The sequence below is a fragment of the Epinephelus fuscoguttatus genome, linkage group LG2, assembly GCF_011397635.1.
Source record: "Epinephelus fuscoguttatus linkage group LG2, E.fuscoguttatus.final_Chr_v1".
Lineage (NCBI taxonomy): Eukaryota > Metazoa > Chordata > Actinopteri > Perciformes > Serranidae > Epinephelus > Epinephelus fuscoguttatus.
The window spans coordinates 22,816,632-22,841,702 of NC_064753.1; the positions used below are offsets into that span (position 1 = coordinate 22,816,632).

General features: G+C 40.5%; 1 protein-coding gene across 2 annotated transcripts in view; it reads left to right on the forward strand.

Moving 5' to 3' along the window:
- Positions 1-25,071, forward strand: part of LOC125906310 (CUB and sushi domain-containing protein 1-like) — a 537,329-nt gene that overhangs the window by 425,866 nt on the left and 86,392 nt on the right. For both annotated transcript variants that reach the window (XM_049604892.1, XM_049604902.1), the window contains exons 33-45: positions 686-802; positions 930-1,043; positions 4,932-5,027; positions 5,182-5,385; positions 5,751-5,875; positions 5,977-6,073; positions 8,823-8,927; positions 14,748-14,866; positions 17,087-17,156; positions 18,801-18,917; positions 19,562-19,771; positions 22,551-22,739; positions 23,225-23,402. In XM_049604892.1, the coding sequence (XP_049460849.1) occupies positions 686-802; positions 930-1,043; positions 4,932-5,027; positions 5,182-5,385; positions 5,751-5,875; positions 5,977-6,073; positions 8,823-8,927; positions 14,748-14,866; positions 17,087-17,156; positions 18,801-18,917; positions 19,562-19,771; positions 22,551-22,739; positions 23,225-23,402 (1,741 nt within the window). The remainder of the gene's footprint in view (positions 1-685; positions 803-929; positions 1,044-4,931; positions 5,028-5,181; positions 5,386-5,750; positions 5,876-5,976; positions 6,074-8,822; positions 8,928-14,747; positions 14,867-17,086; positions 17,157-18,800; positions 18,918-19,561; positions 19,772-22,550; positions 22,740-23,224; positions 23,403-25,071) is intronic.

Consider the following 25,071-nt stretch of genomic DNA (forward strand, 5'->3'; position numbering starts at 1 on the left):
TGTCCTTTCAGTATTGAGCCATCTCTGAAATGATACAGCTGATGGCTCCTTTTAATCCCAGTTAGAGTTCGATTTAAATGACCACAGAGCCATAACTCAGATTGCCCTCTTTGTTTGGTGTTATTGAATTTTCAGATAGTGTGTCCATATGCTGCTTTCTCTTCATTTCTTAAAAAGTTGATTTTTATTGTACAGCTATTGTACAGCTATTGTACAGTTTTATTGTATATATATATATATATATATATATATAGTAGGTTAATTAAATTCTCTCTCTTCCCATTGCAACCTTTTTTTAATACATCTGCACAATGTTGCACCTGCTCTTTAAAGGTGAATAACTTCCCACACATGGCCTTTGCAAATTGTCTGAACATTATTAAGTGCAGATTTGCTCTTATATCATCCTGCCATTTACACAGTCCTTCTCTAAATGCATATGCATAAACAACGTAATCAGGCAGAGTGCCCTTCTAGCCTGGTCAGTCTGTTTGATGAATGACATGAAAGTCTTAAAGCACAGAGTGTGTCTGAAGTTGCAAAAGGCTTTGTCTTCTCTCCTTGGAAAATATGTGCTGTGTAAAACACGTTACCAGTACCTAAAACATGACTTTCAAATAAGCTTCTTTTTTTTTTTCAGAACTTTGTAATAAAAAAATTAATTCCTTTTTCTGTCTCTCTGCAGCTCCATGTGGAGGACAGTACGGTGGATCTGAAGGAGTCGTATTGTCTCCAAACTACCCTCTAAACTACACAACAAGACAGACCTGCTCCTACTACATTACTGTATCCTCACAGTTTGGTAAGTACATAAATGATCAAACCATACTTTCGCACATTGGATTTATAATTGAAACACCAACACAAATTTAATTTATCTCTTCATTTTTATTTTTTTATTTGTCTTCTTGCCTGTTCATCTTCTTCAGTGGTGTTTGGTCAGTTTGCTGTATTCCAGACAGCAATGAACGACTCGGTGGAGCTGTTTGACGGAGCAAATGAGAATGCTCGATTGCTCAGCTCCCTGGCTGGGTCACATTCAGGTGAGTCTCCTATTGGCTGCTGTTAGTGTCACACACAGCTAAAAAAATGCTACTGGGCCACGCTGCCATAAAAGACACTGTTGTTTGAGTGTTTTGCTCACTTATTGTGACTATGTGTAACATTATATTTTTGAAAAAGCAGCCTTTCAGTTCAAATGTTTGAACTTTTCCCCCATTTTACTTTTTCTGTGCTCCTGAGCACATCTTTGAAAGAGAAAAATAATGAAATCGTCTGTAAGAAAGCAGCTCTTGGGGGCTGTAGAACACAGCACCAGTGGTCGTTATCACAATTTATTTGACAGTGATGTATTTGGTGAAAATCCATTATGGGTTATCTTTACAAGAAGAAATCAGCAGTGGAAAGCGCCTCACTGGGGCCATACAATATAGAGTAGCGCTGATACTCCTTAACACAATCCTCCCTGGGTTTCCCTATCCTCCAAGTTTGAGTCATCCCAGCTCCGAAACATATCGAGTCACTGCACAGTAACACACTCAGCATGCATCGAGATTGAAAAATGAGGCAAAATCTATATAGACGACTTGGTAGAAAGAATGAAATATGAAGAAATATTGATAACATAGTTGTTAGCGAAATGTGCTCTCATTGCCTCAGAGTTACGTGTTCTTCTGTTGTGTGTCATGACCAGGGGGCATGCTGCAGGGGAATCCCGCTGGAATTGGCATTTAGTTTCTTTCTGTAGAAATCAGGGCTTTTAAAATATTTTCTTTGTAATGTTTATTCAGTTGTGTGCTTGTAGAACCGTAAGAAAAATGAAAGCTGTTTAATAAAGGCACGCAACTGCCAATAAAATTGTTTTTCCAATATTGAAGTACTGTAGAGTTTGATGATTAAAACATCAATCAAAATAGAGAAAACACAAACATATCTGGATAGATACGATAGTTCCCTGGAGCATTTATTTCTATTTTTACACTGCAGTTTACTTGTTTTTGCCTTTTTTATGTTCTCTTTCCCTCATTGAGTAGATCAGTGAGCATATTGCAACATAATATGAACTAGGAGGATGTGACAGTTTTTGTTTGGCTAAATGTAGATGCACATTATGCAATTTCTTTCTTTCCAAATACTATCCATCTGAGTTAGTTCAAAGGAAAGAGGCCAGTTTATGTAATGTAGAATGGGTGGCTTATTCCTTAAAGTTAATTTGGGTTGGAAATTCCCCTTTTGGCTAAAAGTGGCAGCAAGGAATGAAACACACCAGGCTTTACAAAATAATGTTAGCCGCATCATTACCCTATCACACACGCACGCATACCCGCGCACACACACTCAGGCAAACAGCTTTGTAGCACATTGTTCCAGCTAACTGACTGATTATCCTGACACACAAACATATTAACACACATATACGCACACCAAACGTACACATACACGCACCCATCCCAACGCAGCTAATGATGGTTCTAAATGTCAGCCACACTAGACCATGTTTTTCTCATTTATCACTGTTATTTGGTTTGCTTCAGTGTGTCTGTGTGCGTATAAATCGGTGTGTGTATGAGCCTGTGAGTTGGTGTGTGTACTTGTTCTCGCATTCTTATTCTTGTGAGGACCACATTTCCCCGTGCGGCAAAAATGAGGGAGAGATCCCTGCCTGAATGTAAAGCAGTACAGTTAAATGTATGATTATGAGTGTTTGTGGAACAGACAGGTTGTGTATGTTTGTGAGCGTGCGTGCACTGCAAAAAGCCAACTTGCAACAACAAGGAAAAAAAGCAATAAAATGGGAAAAATATTACTTGTAATAAACAAAATGATCTCCCAACAGAATAAGAAGACTTCACTTGCCGAGTAAAAATATCTAGACACAAAGATGCCACAGATAGCTTAAAATTATCCAGACTGAATCAAGTACATCTGTTTGGATAAAGAGAAAAGATTAAAGAATTATTTTCTCAATATGTAGGAAAATGTGCTTGAATTAAGTAAATTCTGGTGCAATTATCTTGAAACAAGGCTATATGTTAAGGGATTATATGGTAAAATCATTACAGCTACACTAAAAACAAATGCATATTCCTAGAAACAAAGAAAATATTTTAAGATTTTTTTTCTCCAACTTAGAGAAAGAGAACTACGCTTGTTTTAAAGGAGGATTTTACATTCTTACATGGTCTTCCTATGGTCTAAGAAAATATAGGTGAACATGAAAAATTCTCTCCTAAATCCAAAAACTAGAGTGCTAAAATTCAAATTTGTGATGTCATAGGGTATAAAATCTGGAGGTGCTCCACTGACAATGAATTGTGGAAGATGTTATAGATGACACTGAGAGCACCCAGGGAAAGGTTCTGAGTATGTGGCTACATTTTCTGTTTCAGAGCTGAGAAAACTACAATAGAATAAAACTCATTTGGGTATAAAAAAAAAAAAGAAAACAAACATTCTGTGACTCCATAGTCTCCCATTCATTGTCTATGGAGTAGCTCCAGACTTTATACTTGATGACATCACAAGTTTGAGACTTACTTTTCTGCTTTCTGGCTCTGAGAGAGAGTAGCTTACATTCACAAATATTAATTGAACTTTCTTAGGCCATGGAAATAACTTATAATTCTTATTTTAGCTGGTGTTCCCCTTTAATATCCCCATTCATAGGATTTGTATCTTTGAGGTCTCTTTAGTACAGTACAAGCCAGCCACCTTATAATTTTCCGACCCCCACAAGACGGGTCCATGTCATTGGTCCGACAGCCCATTGGTCTGACATCCCATTAGTCCGACGTCCTGTTGTTCTGATATGTGATTATACTAGGCTATTCTGTATTTGTGTACCATAGAGGATCAGCAAACGCAACAAAAGTAGGCTACTGGTCGAGATACAAGTGCCATAGAGAGAAGAGAGTGAAACACCATAACCTCCTGTTATTAACTCTGGGGTCGGGGTTGTGTGGGGAGCTCTACGCGGTGCTGAACAGCTCCCGGCGGGCGTATTTCTACCTTGATGGTGTGCCGTGACCGGCTCTGGGTCAGCTGGGAAAGGCTTGAGGCGAAGCAGGCTCACGGTTTATGTGTTTGCCACTTTCTTTTTCATTTTAACCCACACCACGATCTTTTCCTAACGCTAACCAAGTGGTTTTTGTGCCTAAACCTAACCAGACCTTAACCACAGGGCATCATGATGATTTCGGAACAACAGGACTTCGGAACAATGGGTTTAATATGGTCCAAACAATGGGATGTCGGACTAATGGGCTGTCGGACCAATGGGTAGTTCCCCACAGGACAGGCCTTCCCAAGCGGGGATTCCAACTGGCAATCCTGTGGTTCCCCATGTGGGTTTACTATTGTCATCCAACATATCCACTGTGGACTCTCTTCAAAATGTGCCTGCGTACTGGTCTAGCCAGTCCAGGGTCTGAATTTTAGTGGATGAAGGCAACAAGTGCCTGCAAAAGTCCCAGTCACATAATAACAACAGCAACTTTAAGATAGGCTTCAAATAAGAAAACCTGACATTTGGAAAAAGTGATTTTATACTGGTCAGTGTCAATCAAACCATTACTCGAAACAATCAAAAAGTTACTCAGAACCAGTAATAAAATCTTAGTGACAAGTTATGATTTTTTTGTTTTGTTCGTCAATTATGGCTGGAAAAGGTTGAAACAAAAACATAAAAACTGCCCTTTATATTGTCAGACAAAAAAAACAAGCATACATTGCCTTGATTTATGGAACGTCATCTTACTTAGATTTCATTTTTTGAAGTGTGTGTTCATGTGGAACTGTTTCTGTGTTATGTTCAGTGTCTCAATTGTCTGCAAAGCCTTTTAAATCAACTGCTGTATACGTTCAGGAGAGAAAGTTAGTTTTATCACATTCATTTTCAAATCATGATATGTGTGTGTGATTATTTGTCCCAGGAGAGACATTGCCATTGGCAACTTCCAATCAGATCATGCTGCGGTTCAATGCTAAGAGCGGCCAGTCAGCTAGAGGCTTTCATTTCGTCTACCAAGGTAACTGACACTCTGTTTCTCTATCTCTCTTTCGCTCAAATACACACATAATAAATTACCTTCGATTTAAGTTCAACATGGAATTCTCTGCTGATGACTATACTTCTGTTTTTTTTCCTCTTCTCATATTATGTAATGGCTGTCATCACTGTAGCTGTGCCTCGCACCAGTGACAGTCAGTGCAGTTCAGTGCCGGAGCCTCGGTACGGCAGGCGGATCGGTTCAGAGTTCTCAGCTGGCTCTGTGGTCCGGTTCGAGTGTAGTCCAGGGTATCTACTGAAAGGATCAAGTGCTATCCGGTGCCAGGCTGTGCCAGGTGCCCTCGCACAGTGGAATGCAACAACACCAAGCTGTATAGGTAACTGACCCTGAAATGTATAGAGAATGTACCCAGCTAACAAACACAGCTCTAAAGTAAGAAATCAGCCTTTCTGTGAATCAGCCGCTACAGTCAGAGACATTAATTCTAACAAACTAAATGTATGCCTGCGTGAAATCTCTCTCTGCTGAGAGCAGGCCTTTTGCAAACAGCCTCAACTGTCACCTCAGTTTATAACATAAATAATGTTTATTATATTTTCTCTCTCTGGCTCCCTGTAGTGGTAATTTGAACACCATATTGTCTCTGGGTACGCAGAGCAATACTCCAACAACCTGTCTTATCTGTTAGCTATTTAGTTAATAAACTTTGCCAAGAAATTCATATTTTATGTCTCATTCTAGTTCCCTGCAGTGGCAATTTGACTGAACGTCGCGGTACAATACTGTCTCCTGGCTATCCTGAACCCTACCCAAACAGTCTGAACTGTCTGTGGAGGATCCATGTCAGCGAAGGCGCTGGGATACAGGTACGGATATGTATACACTTATGAATAAATATATAACTTTGGAAGATGCACATAAACTTGGAAGTTGTTATGTTCATTTGTTTTCATTGTTTTCTACTAAGATCCAAGTGATGACGTTTGCTACTGAGCACAACTGGGACTCTCTGGAGATCTACGATGGAGGAGACATGACAGCTCCTAAATTAGGGTCATTTTCTGGTATGACAATATGCTCTCACACACACACACACACACACACACAAACATAAACACACAAACTTGTGCACAGGCACCCATGCACACAAACACTCTAGAGATCTATGATGGATGAGATATGACAGCTCTTAAACTATAGATACACACACACGCACACAGATTGACAGACACACACACCCACAAGATCTATGAAGAATTAGATATGACAGGTCTTAAACTATAGATACACACACATGCACTATATATTGGAGATCTTTGACGGATGAGTTGTACTACCCAAAACATGATATATGTCTTCAATAAATAATAAATGTTAAAAAAAAAGACATTGAATTCTTCCGATTTTTGGGCAGTGAGTGAGAGGAAGAGAAGAAAGGAGGAAGGGAAGAGTTTCACCATGAGGTTGAGTGAAGGGTTGAATAAAAAGAGAGACAGAAGGAGAGGAAGAAGACAGGGATAAAGAATGATCTAACCTTTTACAATTTCCCAGCGGAGTTTCCCCTGTGACCTGCCCCAAGCACATACCTGTCACACACCTATCACACATAAAACATGCAGCCCATAGGGCAACACGCACACACACACAAATGACTGTGCCCTTCTTGAGAAAGCACACTGGGGAGCTGCCCACTTTAACCACAGTGATCTGATGTTGGCCACTGAGCAGCTTCACTGGGGCACATGAGGGTTGCTTCACATAAGGACACCAAAATGCTAGCTGTCCATGGAGGGCGACGGGTCATTCACCTTCTCTAAACATAATTTCCCAGCTGCTCTTGGGATTTAAAGGGAAACTACACCCATTTCAAAAATTCATACATGTCACTCCTATAATCTAAGACAGTCCAAATCATCAGTAATAATAATAATAATAATAATAATAATAATGATAATAATAATAAACTTTATTTATATAGAACCTTTCATACAGGAAATGCAGCACAAGGTGCTTTACAATAAGGGCATTATAAGCACTGAGTGCTTCACATGCAGACAGACAACATAAAAAAGATTCATAAAATCGTAGAGTTGTAAAACTATAAATCATAAATCAGTTAAGATTTTAAAAGAGTTGCAGCAGCATGAAGCGTAAACAAAAAGGAAAAGCATAACAAGAAAGAGTTTCAGACCTGTATCAGGAAAGTCAGAGCTAGTTAAAGGCTAAAGTGAACCGCTACATTTTTAGCTTGACAAAGGCTGCATCCCTGATCTTCTTCTTCTGACTGTTGCTGGAAGTAATCATGAGCAATTCTCTCTCAAATCCAAAAACTAGAGTGCTAAACCTTGTGATGTCATAGGGTATAAAGTCTGGACCTGCTCCACAGACAGTGAATTAGGAAAGATTTCATAGATGACAGTGAGAGCACACAGGGAAATGTTCTGAGTATGTGGGTACATTTTCTGTTCCTGAACTGTGAACACTACAATAGAATGAAGCTCATTTGGTTACAAAAAAGAAAACAAACATTCTCTGGGTCCATAAAATCAGGCTTCTATTCATTGTTGATGGAGCAGCTCCAGACTTTGTACTAGATAACATCACAAGTTTGAGACTTCCTTCTCTGGTTTCTGGCTTTGAAAGAGAGTAGCTCATGATCACAGATATTGATTAAACTCTTGCAGGTAATGGAAATAACAGTGTTCTTCTTTAAACAAGACTAGCTGAAAAAGCATCACCATGTGTTTGTAAAGCTCCAGTGTGTAGGATTTACAGCGCATCTATCAGCAGAAATGGATTATAATATTCATTAGTTCATAATCACATGAAAATCAGTCGTATTTCCGTTACCTTAGAATGAGCTGTTTATATCTTCATGCAGAGCAGGTCCCCTCCCATAGAGTCCACCATGTTGTTCTACAGTAGCCCAAATTGGACAAATCAAACACTGGCATTAGATAGGTCTGTTCAGGTTTTTGCATCAGCCACCATAGTTCTCCTACATGCTTGGCACAGGAGAGAAGTTTCAGTTGTTTGCAAACTGCAGCCTCACTGTTAGATGCCACTAAATCCTACACGCTAGCCCTTTAGCATTATTTCTTCATGTATGCACAGTGTTGTGTTATGATGCAATTTTTTTTATTTCTGTTGTATGTTTATTGCTTCGTTCAAAATAACATTCTAGCATACTATCCATACTAAGTTTGATGTAAAATACAGTAGGTAGTGTGTTCCAACTGCGCAATATGTGGACTTTGTGTGTGAAATGTCCATATGTATACTAAATTAGTAAGATATTCTAAATATGAGATATGAGCTTACTGGACACACTCAACTGCCCAAGAATGTATTGCGGCTCTCCATACTGTCAATGGCAGACTGCAAGGCAGATGGTTTAAATAATTAACTGTTGGATAAAACAATTACAAATGATGTTGAATGACGTTAAGCTCAGTTAAGAGGAAAAACACCAGAGCTCACATGAAATGTACTGTAAAAAACATAATTTACACTGAAATATTTAATGATTTTAATTTGCCTTTAGATAATACTGGATATTTTAAATTAACTGGAGGAGGAAATTTGCACTTGTGAATTTTAATTTAACCATTGCTCGGACAGGTAACATCATGATCTGTATAGTTGTGTGATGCCGAGAAGACTGCTTGACTGTACTTCAGTATGAACAGCCTGCTGGTAATAGCACACTCAAATGTTGACTTAATAAGCAGTGTGCAGTACATATAAGTTTAGTATGTATAGGCAGTATGTTAGTATGTGATTTTGAACACAGTGTTTCTGTGTCCTTTACAGGAACTACTGCTCCTGCTCTCCTCAACTCAACGTCCAATCAGCTCCTTCTGCACTTTCAGAGTGACATCAGTGTGGTTGCAGCAGGTTTTCACCTTGAATATAAAAGTAAGTCAAAGCTTTTAACATAGACAGACAGACAGAAATGCAGACAGACAATAGAGAGATGAAATGATCATCATTGGTTGCTTTTAAAAAAAAATATACTGCTGAGGTAAAAAAATTTAAAAAAAAGAAAAGAAAATCTAAGTAGTGAATATTGGTTGCCTTCTCATCAGAAACTACAAATGCACACAAACCCACAGAGACACACACATACACACATTGTTGCAGCCAAAGCTTCAACTTCAAATAACAAGAGTCAGTGACCTGAACTGGTACTGCCCGAAAGCATACACACATACTGGGACCCAAATTGGAGTGCACATGCTGAACACAAACCTAGATCAACGTAAAGGGAAACACATAGACTAAAGCATATACATGCACATATGCAATTGGTTTTGCTAGTTTCATACATGCACATAATTCCAAAAGATGGCGCACACACACACACACACACAAATGTGTAGACGGACAAAGGTATAGACATGGATATTAACATCATGCATTTCCACACATACACACCTGTCAGGGCATGGTTGTGCTTTTCAGTCCTTTGTAGTTGTTTTAGCTTAGAATCACTTCTAGATCAATGAACATGTCCCCGTTTGTGAGTATGTGTGAGAGCATTAGTGTGTGTTTGCACGCACAGCTCTTTGTGTGTGTCAGCATGCGTGTGTGTAGGTAAGTGCACACATTTGTGGGTCGATGGCTTGCATTTATTTATTTTTTTTTTCCAAATTAGATTCAGTCTAATCAGGTCCTGTTGGTCTGGGGTCTGTGTGCCACTATGTGTATTACCTGAGTGGATCCGAGCGTACCTGGAATCAGCTCTGATCATATGCTGAATCATAATCATAACGGGACTATGAAATGCAGAAAAATGACGTGTGTACCTACATTTTTTGACCATGGCTGCTTGTTTATTTGTGGGGCAGCATACTCCTGTCACCGCTGGTGTCGTCTCTGGCTATGTGGGTCGGTTTGAATCACGTCTGACTGTAGTTTTTCAGATGGGGTCTCTCTTGTTTTCTGTTAAACAACTTTACAGTATGCAGATGGATTTCAGGATAGGCTTTCCTTGGTGTCTCTGCCTTTGTGTATGTCAGTGTCCTCTATTATGTGGCAAAACCAACACATCACACACCATTTCATAATGTCTGTCAGCAAGCAGGCTTTTTGCTGTTATCACTGAAACCAAGTCCAAATACAGCATGCTGAGAACTGAAGTCTTTTCCAAGATTACCTTCACAAAATGTATCAAACATTACACGGCCATAAGAGCTCTTTCAGGACTCAGATGGTAGTTTTGCTTATCTCAAAAAGAGTGCCAACACTTTAATCTGTAGCAGATTTTGTTCCAAGTTTGGCTGAGGGGTTCTTTACAGGAGGTCTTGCCACAAAGTAGGCTTTTAACTTTTTTCATTAAACAAAGTTTTGTTGAAATCGGTCAACTTACCTGTTCAGTAGCTGATAAGAACGGAGGCACCAACGTAATTATTTGCCCTTAGATGACTGTTCATACTGACTGTCTTTTTGAACACAGTAGTAAAAAAGTAGTATTACCCCAAAAAAGACTCTTGTTAATGATTTTCATATGAATAATATTATTCGAAAACCTGGATTGGTGTTACAGGTTTTGAATTGTTTCTAGCACAGTGTGTTGTGTACCAATCTTTCACTGCTCCATTGGCGTAGGGGGACACATCCCCTTAATATATAGAACATGTGTACTTGTTCCCATCAATAAAAACATGTAAGTAGCTATCCATCCATCCATCCATCCATCCATTCATTTTCATCCGTTTATCTGGTATGGGGCCAGGTCGCGGGGCAGCAGGCCAAGCAAAGCACCCTAGACATCCCTCTCCCCAGCAATGCTTTCCAGCTCCTCCTGGGGAACCTCGAGGTGTTCCCAGATCAGATAAGATACGTAATCCCTCCAGCATGTTCTGCGTCTGCCCCAGGGCCTCCTACCAGGGGGACGTGCCCAGAACACCTCTAACGGGAGGCGCCCAGGAGCAGAGTTGGGTATAACGCGTTACAAAGTAATGCGTTAGAGTACTTTGATTACTTTTTGCAGTAACGAGTAACCTAACGCATTAGTTTGCTGTTTGAGTAATCAAATACTTAAGTACATTTTCAAACAAGACATCAGTTACTTCCGTTACTTTTAGAACGCTGGTCCTTCAGCTCCGAAACAGCAACGGCTGTCGTTTGGTTCTAATAACGGAGATAACGTTAAACCTATCAGTCTGAAAGAAGCCACGGAGCTTGTGGCTCGCTACGTGGTCGGAGAAATGCTGCCATTGTCTACGGTGGAGTCTCAATAGGTGGAGGAGGACTCGCTGACAGACATATTTCAGACTCAAGACTTGCATTATGCCTGGTACACGCTACACGCTGGTACTCACCAATTATCCCTGGTCATCTTTCACGGCGTGTGTGATGTCATCGGGTTATTCTTGTCCTATTTTTATCACTTTCACTATTATCTGAGTCACTGTGTCTGTTCATGTGCCAGCCGACATGTTGGTGTAGTCACCTAAAAGCGTCAGCAGATGGCAGGAGCTACATTTGAAGCGCCATATGTAAACTATTAAGCTACTGTATCTTCCACAGGAAGTTCTGACAAATGTTTCAGAATAAAAGCCTATTTAGAAAATGGAGGGATTCTCTCAGCCGAGGTTATAAGGGGCTTTTAATTTGAAACAAGTGTTGAGTTTGAAATGACGGTGCGATATGTTAACTTTACAAAGACAACGGAGCGGATAAAAAGTAAATATATAAACACACAGAGGGATTAATAAATAACGGACCGTCTATAATGTAGTTTGTTTCAAATGAAGCTGGGAGCCTCTGCAGTTGTGGTGAGTAAAAGCCCCGCCGCTATTTGTTAATGTTATTACTTCATATCTGACCGTCTTTGGACTGTGGGAGGAAGCTGGAGTGCCCGGAGAGAACCCACGCTGACACGGAGAGAACATGCAAACTCCGCACAGAAGGGCTCCCACATCCGGGAACAAACCGGCAACCCTCTTGCTGTGAGGTGACAGTGCTAACCACCACACCACCATGCCGCCCTGTCAATCCCAGCGTTTTTAATATTTCCTCAAGGGATGTTACCACATCCCTAGAGGAAATATTAAAAATGCTGGGGTGTTGTTGTCATACAGTTGTCTACGGCAGCAGATCGTTATGTGTTTCTACTGGTCAAAGTGACGGCTGTGATGGGAGAACTGGATCTCAGTGAAGGGCAAGTGGTCCATAACTTTAATTTTGGAGACAAAAAAATGTAGGCTTAGCGCCCTGTGGTCCATTGTCCAATAGGAAATGTAGAATACTCAAAAGTACTTTAAAAGTGCTTGAGTTACTTTTCTCAGGGAGTAACATTGGAAGTACTTTTAAAGTAATTAAGTTACTTTTCTCAGGGAGTAACATTGGAAGTACTTTTAAAGTAATTAAGTTACTTTACTCAGGGAGTAACGTAATAAAGTAACTGGTTACTTTTTTAGAAAGTAACGCAGTAACATACTTTGATTACTTTTAAAGTAACCCTTTCCCAACACTGCCCAGGCGGCATCCTGATCAGATGCCCAAACCACCTCAACTGACCCTTTTTGACGTGAAGGAGCAGCGGCTCTACTCCAAGCTCCCTCCGTATGTCTGAGCTCTTTACCCTATCTCTAAGGCTGAGTCTAGCCACCCCACGGAGAAAAGTCATTTCGGCCACTTGTATCTGTGATGTCAATCTTTCCATCACTACCCAGAGCTTATGACAATAGGTGATATTCGGGAAGGCTCAGCTCCCTCTTCACCACGGCGGTCCGGTGCAGCGCCTGCATCACTGCAGAACCAAACTCCCGATCCATCTCACACTCCATTCTACCCTCGCTCATGAACAAGACCCCGAGATACTTGAACTCCCTTGCCTGAGGCAGTAACCCTCTCCCAACCCAGGAGCATCCAAGCTAGCGGACTCTTTGAAGAAAGTCCTACTTCAAATTGAAGCAGAAAGGCACAAATTGGTGCTTACAAATTCACCAGAATGCAGGAAGTTAAGTGTTTGATGCTCAAAGTTTCCTGGGGATGGATCTGTAACCCCCAGTTTCATGTGTCCCAGTGTTGAAACAAAACCTACACCCTTGCACTGCACTGTGTTTGTTGTTTTCAGCTATGTTTCCTCTAGAAACAGAGGGGAAAACAAGCTCACCCATGTGTCTGTTGTGCTGTTAAAAGTTCCACTTGTCAGTTTTGCAGTCATGTGTTAGCTTGTACAAGGGGACAAAATCATCTGCTGGGGACGCACGAATGATCGTGGTGATGATGTTCTCATTGTTTTAAGCTGACGAAAGGGTCTTTCCTCTAAAGGGCACAGAGAGACATCTCTCTCCCTTGTCTGTCTTCAAATAAACCGAAACAGAAGTATAGTAAATCCAGTCGGTTAGACTTAAGTGCTGACACTGTCTAGTTGTAGTCTAGTGGCCCTAGTGGGGTGGTTTGTGGTATTGTCAGCATTTTACAGAGCATCACTGCTCTGTCATAACGGGGGAAAAGAGGGAGCAGTTTGCTAGCACAGAGAGAGAGAGGGAGAGATTGGTCAGCCAAATGGAATAGTTTCATTGATCAGTTGTCCTGACAGCCTGCTGATGCTCTGCCTAATAACACACTGTGTGAGCATGCATGTGTGTCTCCAAGTTACGGTCTCATGCAGCTTTTTCACTTATGCTCCATCTAAAAAGTAGTCCCCCTCATCCCTCCCGGCAAGCACACACTCATGTAACAGTCAGTCATGCACACACACTCGCTCATACGCTGGGGCTGGGCCACCTGGATTTGTGTGTGTGTGTGTGTGTGTGTGTGTGTGTGTGTGTGTGTGTGTTTGGGAGCTCAGTGGGATCACATCGTTTTGCTGGTAGGAAGGTAGATAATGAACCAACAAGACCAGACACACAAGCAAACACACACACATGCACACACAAACATTCACTCCTCGCTCTCTCTCTCCCCTTCTTTCACTCTCTATCCCTCTTCCACCCCTGTGTTGTCATGGTAACCGCTCTAGGGCAGTCTCCTGCGGAAGTTTCCAAGTGAAACACACAAGCAGACACAAACACACACACACACAAAACACACAGATATACCCCTTCTGATACTATTTTGATGAAGGGCTTGCTGCTGTCAAATTTATTAAGGATGTGTTTAACCTTTATTGGGTTGGGAATACACAACCAAAGTCATTATGTTACCTTCACATATTTTTAAGCACATTTCAGGGGCCACTGTCACCGCTGACGAGGTACAAGCTTTTTTATTGTACTGGCTGTCACTTTATAAATAGGCTCTTGTGTATTAGACAAAATAATATCAAGAGCATTTGTAAATTAATCTGCCATTTTAGTTCTTAACCAAATTAATCTGAATATTGTAATTTTGTCATAAGTGTCCAAAAAGTTTAATTTACTCAGGCTTCTATCATGTGGGGTGGAAACAAGTGCCAGGTAGAGAAATGAGTTCTGTATGCTGTGATTGTGTTTTGTATATGGTATGGTCATTTCAAGAGTAGGGCTGCATACAAGTGACGGAGAAAGCGCCGGTAAAGTTTTTGAGTATGAATGAAAGACAAGGTAGAGAACACAAGAGGGAGCTTATTTTGCTGTTCATTGTAGTGTAAAATAAAACTATTTTTGCTTGATATGGTAAGTGTGATAATGGGCTAGCTGTCCACTTGAGCCAGAGGCTACGGAATATTTACATAGAAAACATGATGATAAAATAAATAATACTTATGACAGAGTTCATTGTGTTTTTGTTCTGTTTTTCTAGCTGTTGGTCTTACCACCTGTCCGGAGCCGATGATCCCAGCAAATGGCATTAAAGCAGGAGACAGATATATGGTCAATGAGGTGGTGGCGTTCACCTGTGAGCCTGGGTACACATTACAGGTAACAAACACACCCACACAGAATGACCAATTCAATGTAGATACTGACTGTACATAGTTCCCTACTGGTTTGCACATATTGTGACTGGTGTTATCTCATTTGATTTGTTTATTAGAAGCAGACTAAATACTGTGAGGCAAAACCTATGCACAGACACAAACTATTGTCAATAACAATTAGCAGGCATGCAATAAAATTAAATTTCCACATTGGCTGCATGTTCTTAGACAATGTAAAAATGTTATTCCCAATCACAAACACTTTTCTCCACTTTTTTCTTTATTTGTTAAAACAAGCAAACACACTTTACTCATAGTAGCTGTATGTCTCAAATCACATACTTCCGTTTGTACTCTTCCATGTATTATACTGTGTGCACTATGTACTTATTGGCATAGTGCTCGTATTTCGACAGGGTAGTGCTGTCTCAAACCAAACACGGCCGTTGTGCACTTACCGAAAAGACGACCGCAAATTTCGTCCTCTTCTTCTTCTTTTAATGCCTAATTGTAACCAGCCACCAAAATATCCATCGACTGCATTGTATTGTTGCTGTTAGCTAGTTAGCAAACTAGCATTAGCATGCGTGTTATCGTTCGCGGTACCAAATCATTACAGACTGCTAAATTAACCCAATAAACATACTGCTGGCTTATATCTGACAACAGTATAGTGGTGCTTAGTGCAAAAAACATATATAACATGTATAACTTACATTTGTACAATGCAGCGACAGTCACGGTTGCACAGTCCTCGGCCGCCATTCCCAGTTTGAAAAGTGGTCCCTCCCCTTCCGTTACATAGCCAAGATGGCGACCATTGAGGGCGAGAAGTGTCCATAGTTCCACACTCACATTCTTGACCGTTTTGAGTGCACCATCTGGGTACTCATAGTGCACTGCATTTTTTCCATACTTCTCAGTGTGAACGCACTTATGCACTCAAAATATTAAGTGTAAATACAGAAGTACGTGATTTGAGACACACACATAGGGTTGAGCCAAATACATTAATGAAACGAGTATCTGGTACAGATAATGTAATTTTTCAAATACAGTTATCATGCGAGAAAATGTGACAATATCTGTACTCGTGATAAAGGAAAATCCTCATTTGGGTAGCTATAATCTATTTCACGTGTGATAAAAAATGATCTGAAGCTCAATTCTGAGGCCCTTCTGTAAATACTTTTCTCACAGGTAATAAATATCGCAACTTCTGAGCAATTTCAGGCTTAAAATAACGTCTGATGAGGCCCAACCCACTTTCAATTCAACCTCCACCTACTTCTGGCATAATCTCCACCCATTCGAGTACAGAAACAGATAACTTGGTTGGTTGAACAGATACAAACACAGATACAGATAATAGTGTACCTGCTCATCCATAACTCATGAAATGTACACAGATTTATTTCAGTTAGTGGGTTTACCCGGACAGTTTAATTCCCTTTTCATTCAGAATGAAAGTTCATTCCTATTAAAAATGATCTTGTAAATACCTAATTCGGAATGAAAATGGCCAATGCGATTGAAATTTCAATCCGATGTAAGGGGCTAGAATATTCCATTTCTAATTACGAATGAAAGAGTATCTCGCACTTGTATACACTCATTCCTCTTTAAGTTCATTCCAGTCTTTCTGCGCATGCTCGTTTCCTTGATCTTCTGGCACGATGACGTATATAGCACGCATAGCAGCAGGCTGAGATAGTTGCTCTCACTGGTTTCCATTCGCCATAGCACGGTCTTCTATCTCCCTTCTTCGACCTTCTACCTCCCTTCTCCTCCTCAACAGACGAAGCATTAGCAGAACAAGGTTGTTGTCGTACTGCTGCTTCAAGAATATAAGCAAAACAAGCCCGAAAAAGGCACTAAGAACTGCGTCGTCAAGCATCTTATTATCCGGAGCGAGGACTACAGTGTTTTCTTCCGGTAAACGTAAACGCGTAACATCCGCCCCGCCCCCTGTCCAATCAAATCCTGTCCCCAAACCTTGCACAGACCCGAATACAGGCAATTAAAAGGCGATTAAACTGATCGTCCGTGTAAACCCTTATTCGGAATGAATATTTCCCATGTAAACTACCTGGAAAGACTTTAATTCCGATTGATTTCATTCAGATTTATTTCATTCTGAACGAGAAGCCATCATGTAACTGCACCCAGTATCTCTGTTGATGGAACCTAACCCACTGCATTATCACTTTAACACTTTCAGGGCCACTCTCACATTTCCTGCATGCCTGGGACTGTGCGTCGATGGAACTACCCACCTCCTCTTTGCATAGGTAACACACACACACACACACACACACACACACACACACATACATTCTCCTCCACTGGCTAAATTCTGTTATGAGATCGATCCAGTGGTGGAAAAATATGTCTCGCAGGTGTGAGGTTCACATTGAACTTTCAGGCCTGCACAGCAAAGTGACAGAAGTGTTTCGGTAGATTAGGGATGTCAGCGTGCCTCCGTCTAAAAAATAAAGTTACAGGTTTAGGGTCACGTAAGAGACTTCTTTGGGAAACTATTGCTTGAGGAGTTTGTATTACATGTTATTTTCCATTTTGAGGGTGGTTTAAGTAAGAACTAGAGTTATTGATTACACGTCAACCTGTGAAATTCCTCAGTTGCACAAAATACTGTCAAATAGAAATGTTTTTATATTTGTTACAAGACCAAGGTCAGTTAAAATGGATAAAATCTCAGTAGACTAAAGTCAGTAAAGCACAATTTCTCCTATATAAAGACTTGTTGGTTGCTGAAACAGCACGATGATGGTGGTTAAATACTTTTTAAAATGCTGTCATCAAATAAACATATATGTAATTCTTATCTGTGACTTAATTGGTGTATCAGTATTTATTGTAACCTTGAAATCAGATTTGTGGAAGCAAGTAACTTCTTATGGTATAAGATCAATACACCTGCTGGATACAAACAGAATTTTGTACCTTGTGCTGAGAGCCAAGGCTTCCTAACATCTACAATAGAGTTAAGGGACCTTGATTACATTGATGTTTGTGTTTGGTGAAAACTTGTAGCAGGTCTGGGAAGCCAATTCCAGTTAAACTCAACCTCAACATGTCAGGACTAACTAAATGCAGCCCTGCCACAGCTACCTTTAGTACGTGTCAGATCCAGTATTTTCTGTTTTAGTCAGAGGCACTTGCGTCAACCAAATCATGTCCAAGTCTGTCAATAGAAGGGAGCGCCATAAAAGGGTGCCATAAAATTTAAGATATATGTCTGTCACCACTGGTTTGCAAGGATTTACAGCAATTCAGCACACATCGTCCAAGCTCCTGTAGAGTCAAGATATTAATTTTTATGTTTCCTAACAATTGGCTCAATAGACTTTGTTTATTACCAGATGAATTGAATTAATTATATTTTTTCCCCTAAGTTTTTTCTTTATTTTATATTTCGATTTTAATGACCTTAATGCACAATATTTGCTACATAGTATGATTGTATCTCACCCTTACTGGAACTTCTAAACTGAGAAAACAAGACAAATTAATATTATTCAATATTAATCTCAATCATTTAGAAATAAAGTGATAATTGGAAATATTTTCAATAGAACATGACCTTTCACTGTGACCTCAGTAATAAACACATTGTTGAATGTGCACATTTTTGACATTATCACCAAAAACTGAACATTAGAAACTTCATAAATGTAGAGTCTTTGGCAGAGCTGTTTTATTGAATTACATTAGATTGTTCAGGTGTACCTAATATAGTGGCTCCTGAGTGCAAACATGGTTTCTGCTTCCAGCTGTATTTTCCAAAGTTTTTGGCTGTTACGCTGTGGTGTAACCTTTTTGTTGAAGCAAAGAGGATAAAGTGATGATCTCTACTGTACATCGCTCACGTCCTGCCTGTTTTAACAATGTGTTTGCTCTGCCTGTGTTGTCAGCTCGTTGCGGTGGGGTGCTGTCTGAGATGAGTGGTGTCATCCTCAGTCCAGGTTTCCCTGGCAACTACCCCGGCAACCTGGACTGCACCTGGCAAATCACCCTGCCAACTGGATATGGTAAGCGTTATGGGATGGAAGAGTGTTCCTAAAAAGAATGTGTCACTTTCAGTACATCTGTTGGTGAAGCTGCGAAACACAGAACTTCTTTTTTAGCGCAAACTCTGCTGCAGCAACACATGGTTTATTGAAACCTTCACCACACGTTTAATTGGATGCTGACACATGGTGCATGCTGTTTAATGACTGCAGTACCTGATGGTTTGAGTAGGACAAATTTTATATCTTTTTGAGTACATGGCATACATGTGTGTAATTATACCTAGTTTTTACGTAGTTGATATGTTTGACTTTTATCATCAGGAATGATTATAGTATACTTAGCGACAACAAGACAGCTTTATTGTCATTGTCTAAGACTATGATGATGCAGTTTTATCTTTGGTGTGGGTTATCAAAATATGACAATAACAGTACAAATAACAATGTGAAAATTAGTGGAATAATGTAAACTGCACTTGGTCTCATGCATACATCATGTTTTTCTGTTGTATGCACACTCTGACATTAAGACAAACTCTCCTCAGTTCCATAAGATTTAAGCCACCTATATGGCATGAAATTAATGATCATGTTTGGTGCAAAAATCTACTGTAATTTTCATTTATTGTTATGAGCGTATATCATCTGTGTTTGTATTCTAGGAGCCCATATTCAGTTCCAGAACTTCTCATCTGAGGACAACCATGACTTCCTAGAGGTCAGGGCTGGACCACAGCACAGCTCTGCTCTTATTGGACAGTTCACTGGTTCGCAGATCCCACCCGCTTTGCTGAGCACTACCCACCTGACGATCATCCACTTCTACAGTGACCACTCAGAGAACAGGCCGGGATTCAAACTGACCTATCAGGGTGAGTTCACTTGTGATTATTTACTTTTGACATTTGTCAAATGCCTAATAACACACAGTGACTGCTGACACTAAAGGCCACAAACACTTAAGTGTTACTGCAGGCGCTTCCAGTTGAAAGCAGTGCCTCAGGGGACGCTGAGAGAACAGACCTGTACTCAGAATAAGCCAACTATTTAGGTTCCCCAGGTTTGAGAAAACAAAAAGAAAAAAAAAGAAATGGTCTGCTCAAATGTTCAGAATAAATTAACATCCAAACCCAGTCGCCAAATAACAAAGCCTTCCCAACTCCCAGAAATGAAGGGTAGGATGAAATAACGTATTGCTATGAGGTTTTGAGCTTTGATCCATGGATGAGTCATGCTAAAGACTTAAAAAACCTTATGGCTTTCCCCTCATCATTAAAAGAGATGGATTGTTAGTAAGCCCCTGTGAGAGACTGGCATCTTGTCCAGTAGGCTTTACTCCTAGCCCTAAGTGCTTCACTTCAAAGACACAAGAGATACACTTTGGACCTATACGGCAGCATAAGCAGAACAAGACTTACTAACTTACACATAGGGTAACCCACATTTACATGCACTTAACCATTTCCCCCTTTTTTCCTTCCAGTGCTCAGTGACCAAGTTTCCTAACACTGCAGCTTTGCCACTGCTAACTCCAGCTGTTAGTGCATGGAGCTTGTGGGAATTTCCTCACATGATCTTAATCAGGATCATGATACTATAGTGAATTGACACAATTAATAATTACCATTTTTACTGGGATAATCTCTTGAAGTCTGACATATAAAGATCTTTCTGGTCTGGTGGTGAAAATACTTCCTTCTGAGAAAATATAGGCCTCACACCGTGTCCTAACAGCAAGTGAGCATCTGACTATTACCTAACATCACACACTCTCTGTCTACACTGAATCCCTTAGATATGAACCTATGTTACGTCACGTAAACAAACCATGTACCTGTCAGCACTGTCCGCGCTCAAGATCATACTGAAAGTGTAACTACTTAAAAGATGAGTGACTACTTGCTATCTTGCTACATTTGTAGTTTTTAAACAAGAAGACACAAGTTTTATATTGCGATATTCACTGTGAATAAGATACAATGTAGCCAACAGCAAGTGTGTTGTTATCAGCGATGGTCATTTACCTTAGCAGAGACTTTCAGCTCCTTTGCAATCTCCTTCAGCCAGCTGCCACCTTATTTGGGTTTTCTTGTGAAAGGAGGAGGTATCGTAGAAGTAATTCCTTATTTCAACTTCACAAATCAGCCATTCCTACTCAATTGCGGCACTTTCAAAGCAAGCAATAGGAATAAATAAAAACACAGTGTCCCATAAAAGTTCTACTCAGGCCAGGTAGGACATTCCAACAGAAAACAATGCAATCAAACTAATTTTGTCGCTGATGCTGATGCTGACGCTCAAGTTGCGCTCAGTTAGTACACAGTGTGAGGGAATTATTTGTGTTTAGGTGTTGGCCCTGTGCCCAGAGGCTAGCGTACTATTTGTTGATTTATTATTTTTAATTGGGTTATTATGCACATGAGTCTAATGACAGGACTTCTTTTATCAGATCGTAATGTTTAAGCAATGGTAACCTACTTTTTCATAAAACAAAATCATAAATCTACATTCCCTGATGATGCCATTCTTTATATAGCTTTCAATAGCAATTGTTTTTATGTTCCCAATTGTCCAGAACATTGAAATCATCGAGGACATGACCTGGATGCATGCTTTCACCCCTGCACCACTCAGTGACAAGCTCTGGTTCTGTACTTAAGGCCTAGGAGGTATGGGGTTCAATAGACTGAATAGTCGCGTGCACATCCACAAAACCACAGTGGGATAAGAGCCAAAAAATCAATAGAAGGTACCCTCACACTGATGTTTCGACCCAGACATCGCTAATAAAATCTTGAGGGAGCTCTGATTCCAGTTTTACTGTTTGGCACTCTGACATTGCACCCTCTTGGTTGTAGTTTTACAGCTGCGAGAACTCCCACTACCACTTGGACACTTGCATTTTCCACATTCTCTCTAGTTCCTCTTTCAGCCCCTGGTGTTTCTATATCCTCTCATATTCCTTCCCCTTGATGCTGCTTTCACAGGGGACCTCTACTTCTGTCACCACTTGTTCTTCTGTTCCTTCTGTATTTCCACAATGTCCAGTTAGTTTTGTCAATATTTGTTTACCCGTCGGTATGTGAAAGTCCCATAGGATCTTAGTTCTGACACTCTTAAACATCCTTTGTGGCATCTCCCATCTGGACTTGCCTAGCCTGTACTCGGCGACAACACAGGCATTCCTGTACACATCCTGCGCCTTGATTGTGTTGTCTTTGGTTTCCTCCATCAACATCTTAGATCCTGCTTACAACCGACAGTCTGCATACATGTGCCAGATGGGAGGAGATTAGATCTATTGATGTTACTGCATTTACTACAGGCAGCCTCTGTGGGTCATAGATTTGTTTTAATGCCCCTTCAAGTCCATTAGCTGTAGACGGAAAAAATGGTTTGAATGCAATGAATTGCGATTGTCATTTTGGGATTTGGGAGGCAGACATAAAAGGCTGCTGTGTTACACTGCACAATACAGAGGAACAAATATACACTACATTGTATTTGTTTAACTGAGTAAAACTGTATGGCTGCCAATCCTGTTTGCCAAAGAGCAGCTTGTTTTATTGTGCTGATGCCTTAAAATCAGTTAAATCTGAAATTAAACTGGAGTATTTGCACGCTGGCATTTGTCTTCATCTCTCCCTTTAGCCTATCAACTTCAAAACTGCCAGGACCCCTATCCTTTCCCTAATGGTGACATCATCAACAGTGACTTCAGCGCTGGCCAGTCAGTAACCTTTCAGTGCTACCCTGGTTATGTTTTGATCGGACACCCAGTGCTAACGTGCCTGCATGGGACCAACCGGAAGTGGAACCACCCATTTCCACGCTGTGAGGGTAAGAACAACCAATGACTTTTTGATAAACATGTGTTTTGATGTACTGTGGTTAGCCAGTATATGCTGTGTCGTAACTCATGTGTTGTTGTCAGTTTTACCTGAGAACATTGCCACCCCTCAGGTACCGGTGGTAATTTAAAATCCAGACATTAAGAAAATGTTGTTATCCTAATTGAATTTCAGTAAATTTAATCTCATCTTTCCCTGGTATCACGAGCCAGCAGTGTAAACAGTTAAGTAGCGAGTAAATATTCCTGTGTTACTCGGATCATTTACTCTATACATCAGTAGCACAATCATTCCCCTTATTACTACCACTACTATTACTGCTGCCTCTACTTCCAGTACTACAAATGATGATAATTAATCCTCACTGTCTACAGTTCAACATTCATTCTTCTCTCCTGATCCTTGCAGGTCTGGCACGTTAGAGGAAAGTGACAAATTTGCAAATAGATAATCTCATAACTCTGCTTTTTACAGCTCCTTGCGGCTATAATGTCACGGCTGAAAACGGGACAATCTATTCACCTCAGTATCCAAATGAATACCCCAACTCCCAAGACTGCAGCTGGCTCATCACTGTTCCCCACGGACACGGAGTTTATATCAACTTTACCTTATTGCAGACAGAGCCTGTCACTGATTACATCGCTGTTTGGTGAGTCTTTTTACACTTACACTCTAACTTATGTGCACATACACACATATGCACACAAATGCATAAGCTTCTTTTCAGTGTTGCCCTTTATTCTGGGACTGATTGCATCACTGACGGGTAAGTCTTGAATTTACTTATATCCTGTCTCCTCCCTGCACACTAATAAGATGTTGTATCAACTTTTGCTTCTATTTCTTATTCATCTCTGTCCCTCTCCCTCTGTCTCACACACACACACACACATTTTCTCCCACACAGACTTATCGGGATATTTTTATTGATGGTAACCTTATTCCTGGTATTGATTGCATTTTTATTCCTTACAGCTTTCACTTCATACAAACACAGCCCTGCCTGAACAAAGGCATATATCAATATGTGTCAGTTGTTTGTGACTGTATCATAGAGGCACATACACTCAAACCCATATGGATCTGTATGTGGCATGGTTAAAACACAGGGATCACAACTCCATACACTCAAATACATACACGCATATATACTCTGTGCTATGCATACACTGACTCTCCTGCAGTAATAATGGGATTCAGTGTGGAGGTAAGATTGTAATAGGGAGTGTGAGAGTAATGCATTTACAATGGGACCACTGACCAATTCAATCTAACTCAGTACCATGGCCATACGCAGACCTGGAGAGGGCTCGGGAACTCTGGCAGTAATGATGAGATTCAGTGGGGAGAGGGAAATGTAATGAAAGGAGCGGTGGAGCTGGGTTCACAAATCCAACGGGACTCGGCTGGATCTGACAAGTTTGGGTCAGTCCGAGAGAAATTTCTCACTTAGTAGTTTCAGTTTGCTGTCAAAAATAATATAGAACAGTGAGTTTATGATGAGGGAAATTAAGATCAAGTAGGATTTGGGCCCTGTCATCGTTTGGTGCAGGTTTGGTTTACAATATTTGATGTTTGGCTGAGGTCAGTCCTTAATTTTCAGGCTCAAGAGTCAAGCTCTAGGGAGTGAGTAGTTGAAATGCAGGCAGTGGGAAAGTAATACATTCACACTTGGTGACTTCTCGCTTTCAATCTCGCCAGCTACCAGAGCCATGGATATAGCTATGGAGAGGCGCGGCGTTATTTTGCAGTTGCAAATTGATTTTGGTGATTCATGTGTTTTTGGCACATTTCACAGGGAACAAAATTCTAAAATCACATTCATAGATTGTAGGGTACCAAAAGACATCTGTAATGCGAGATTAGTGCATACATGATCGACTGTTGGCCTGCTCAATCTCACTGTATCCCCAACACATGAATATATTTGGAAGTGACTAGGGGCCGACACTGAGGAGAGGAGTGCTTTTCTCAGACCCAGTGGAACAGCATCTACCGTCCCAGGCCTTAGACAGATTTAGAGAGGATGAGGTAAAGGTCTATTGCTACTGTATTACAGCCATGTATATAGAAGAGTACCCGCATCAGTTCACTTGGTCCTGCATAATCATTAAAGATACAGTCTTTAGATCTGATTGTTATCGGATTCATCTGAAGTGTTGATACAGGAACACTTCACCCAGTGGCATAATGTAGTTACAGTGGGCCCCAGTGCACGCTATTAGGACAGGCCCTAGTTCACGCTATTGTTCACATATCGTCTTTTCATATGATCAGAGACCTGACATTGGATAACATCAACATACATATTACCCAGC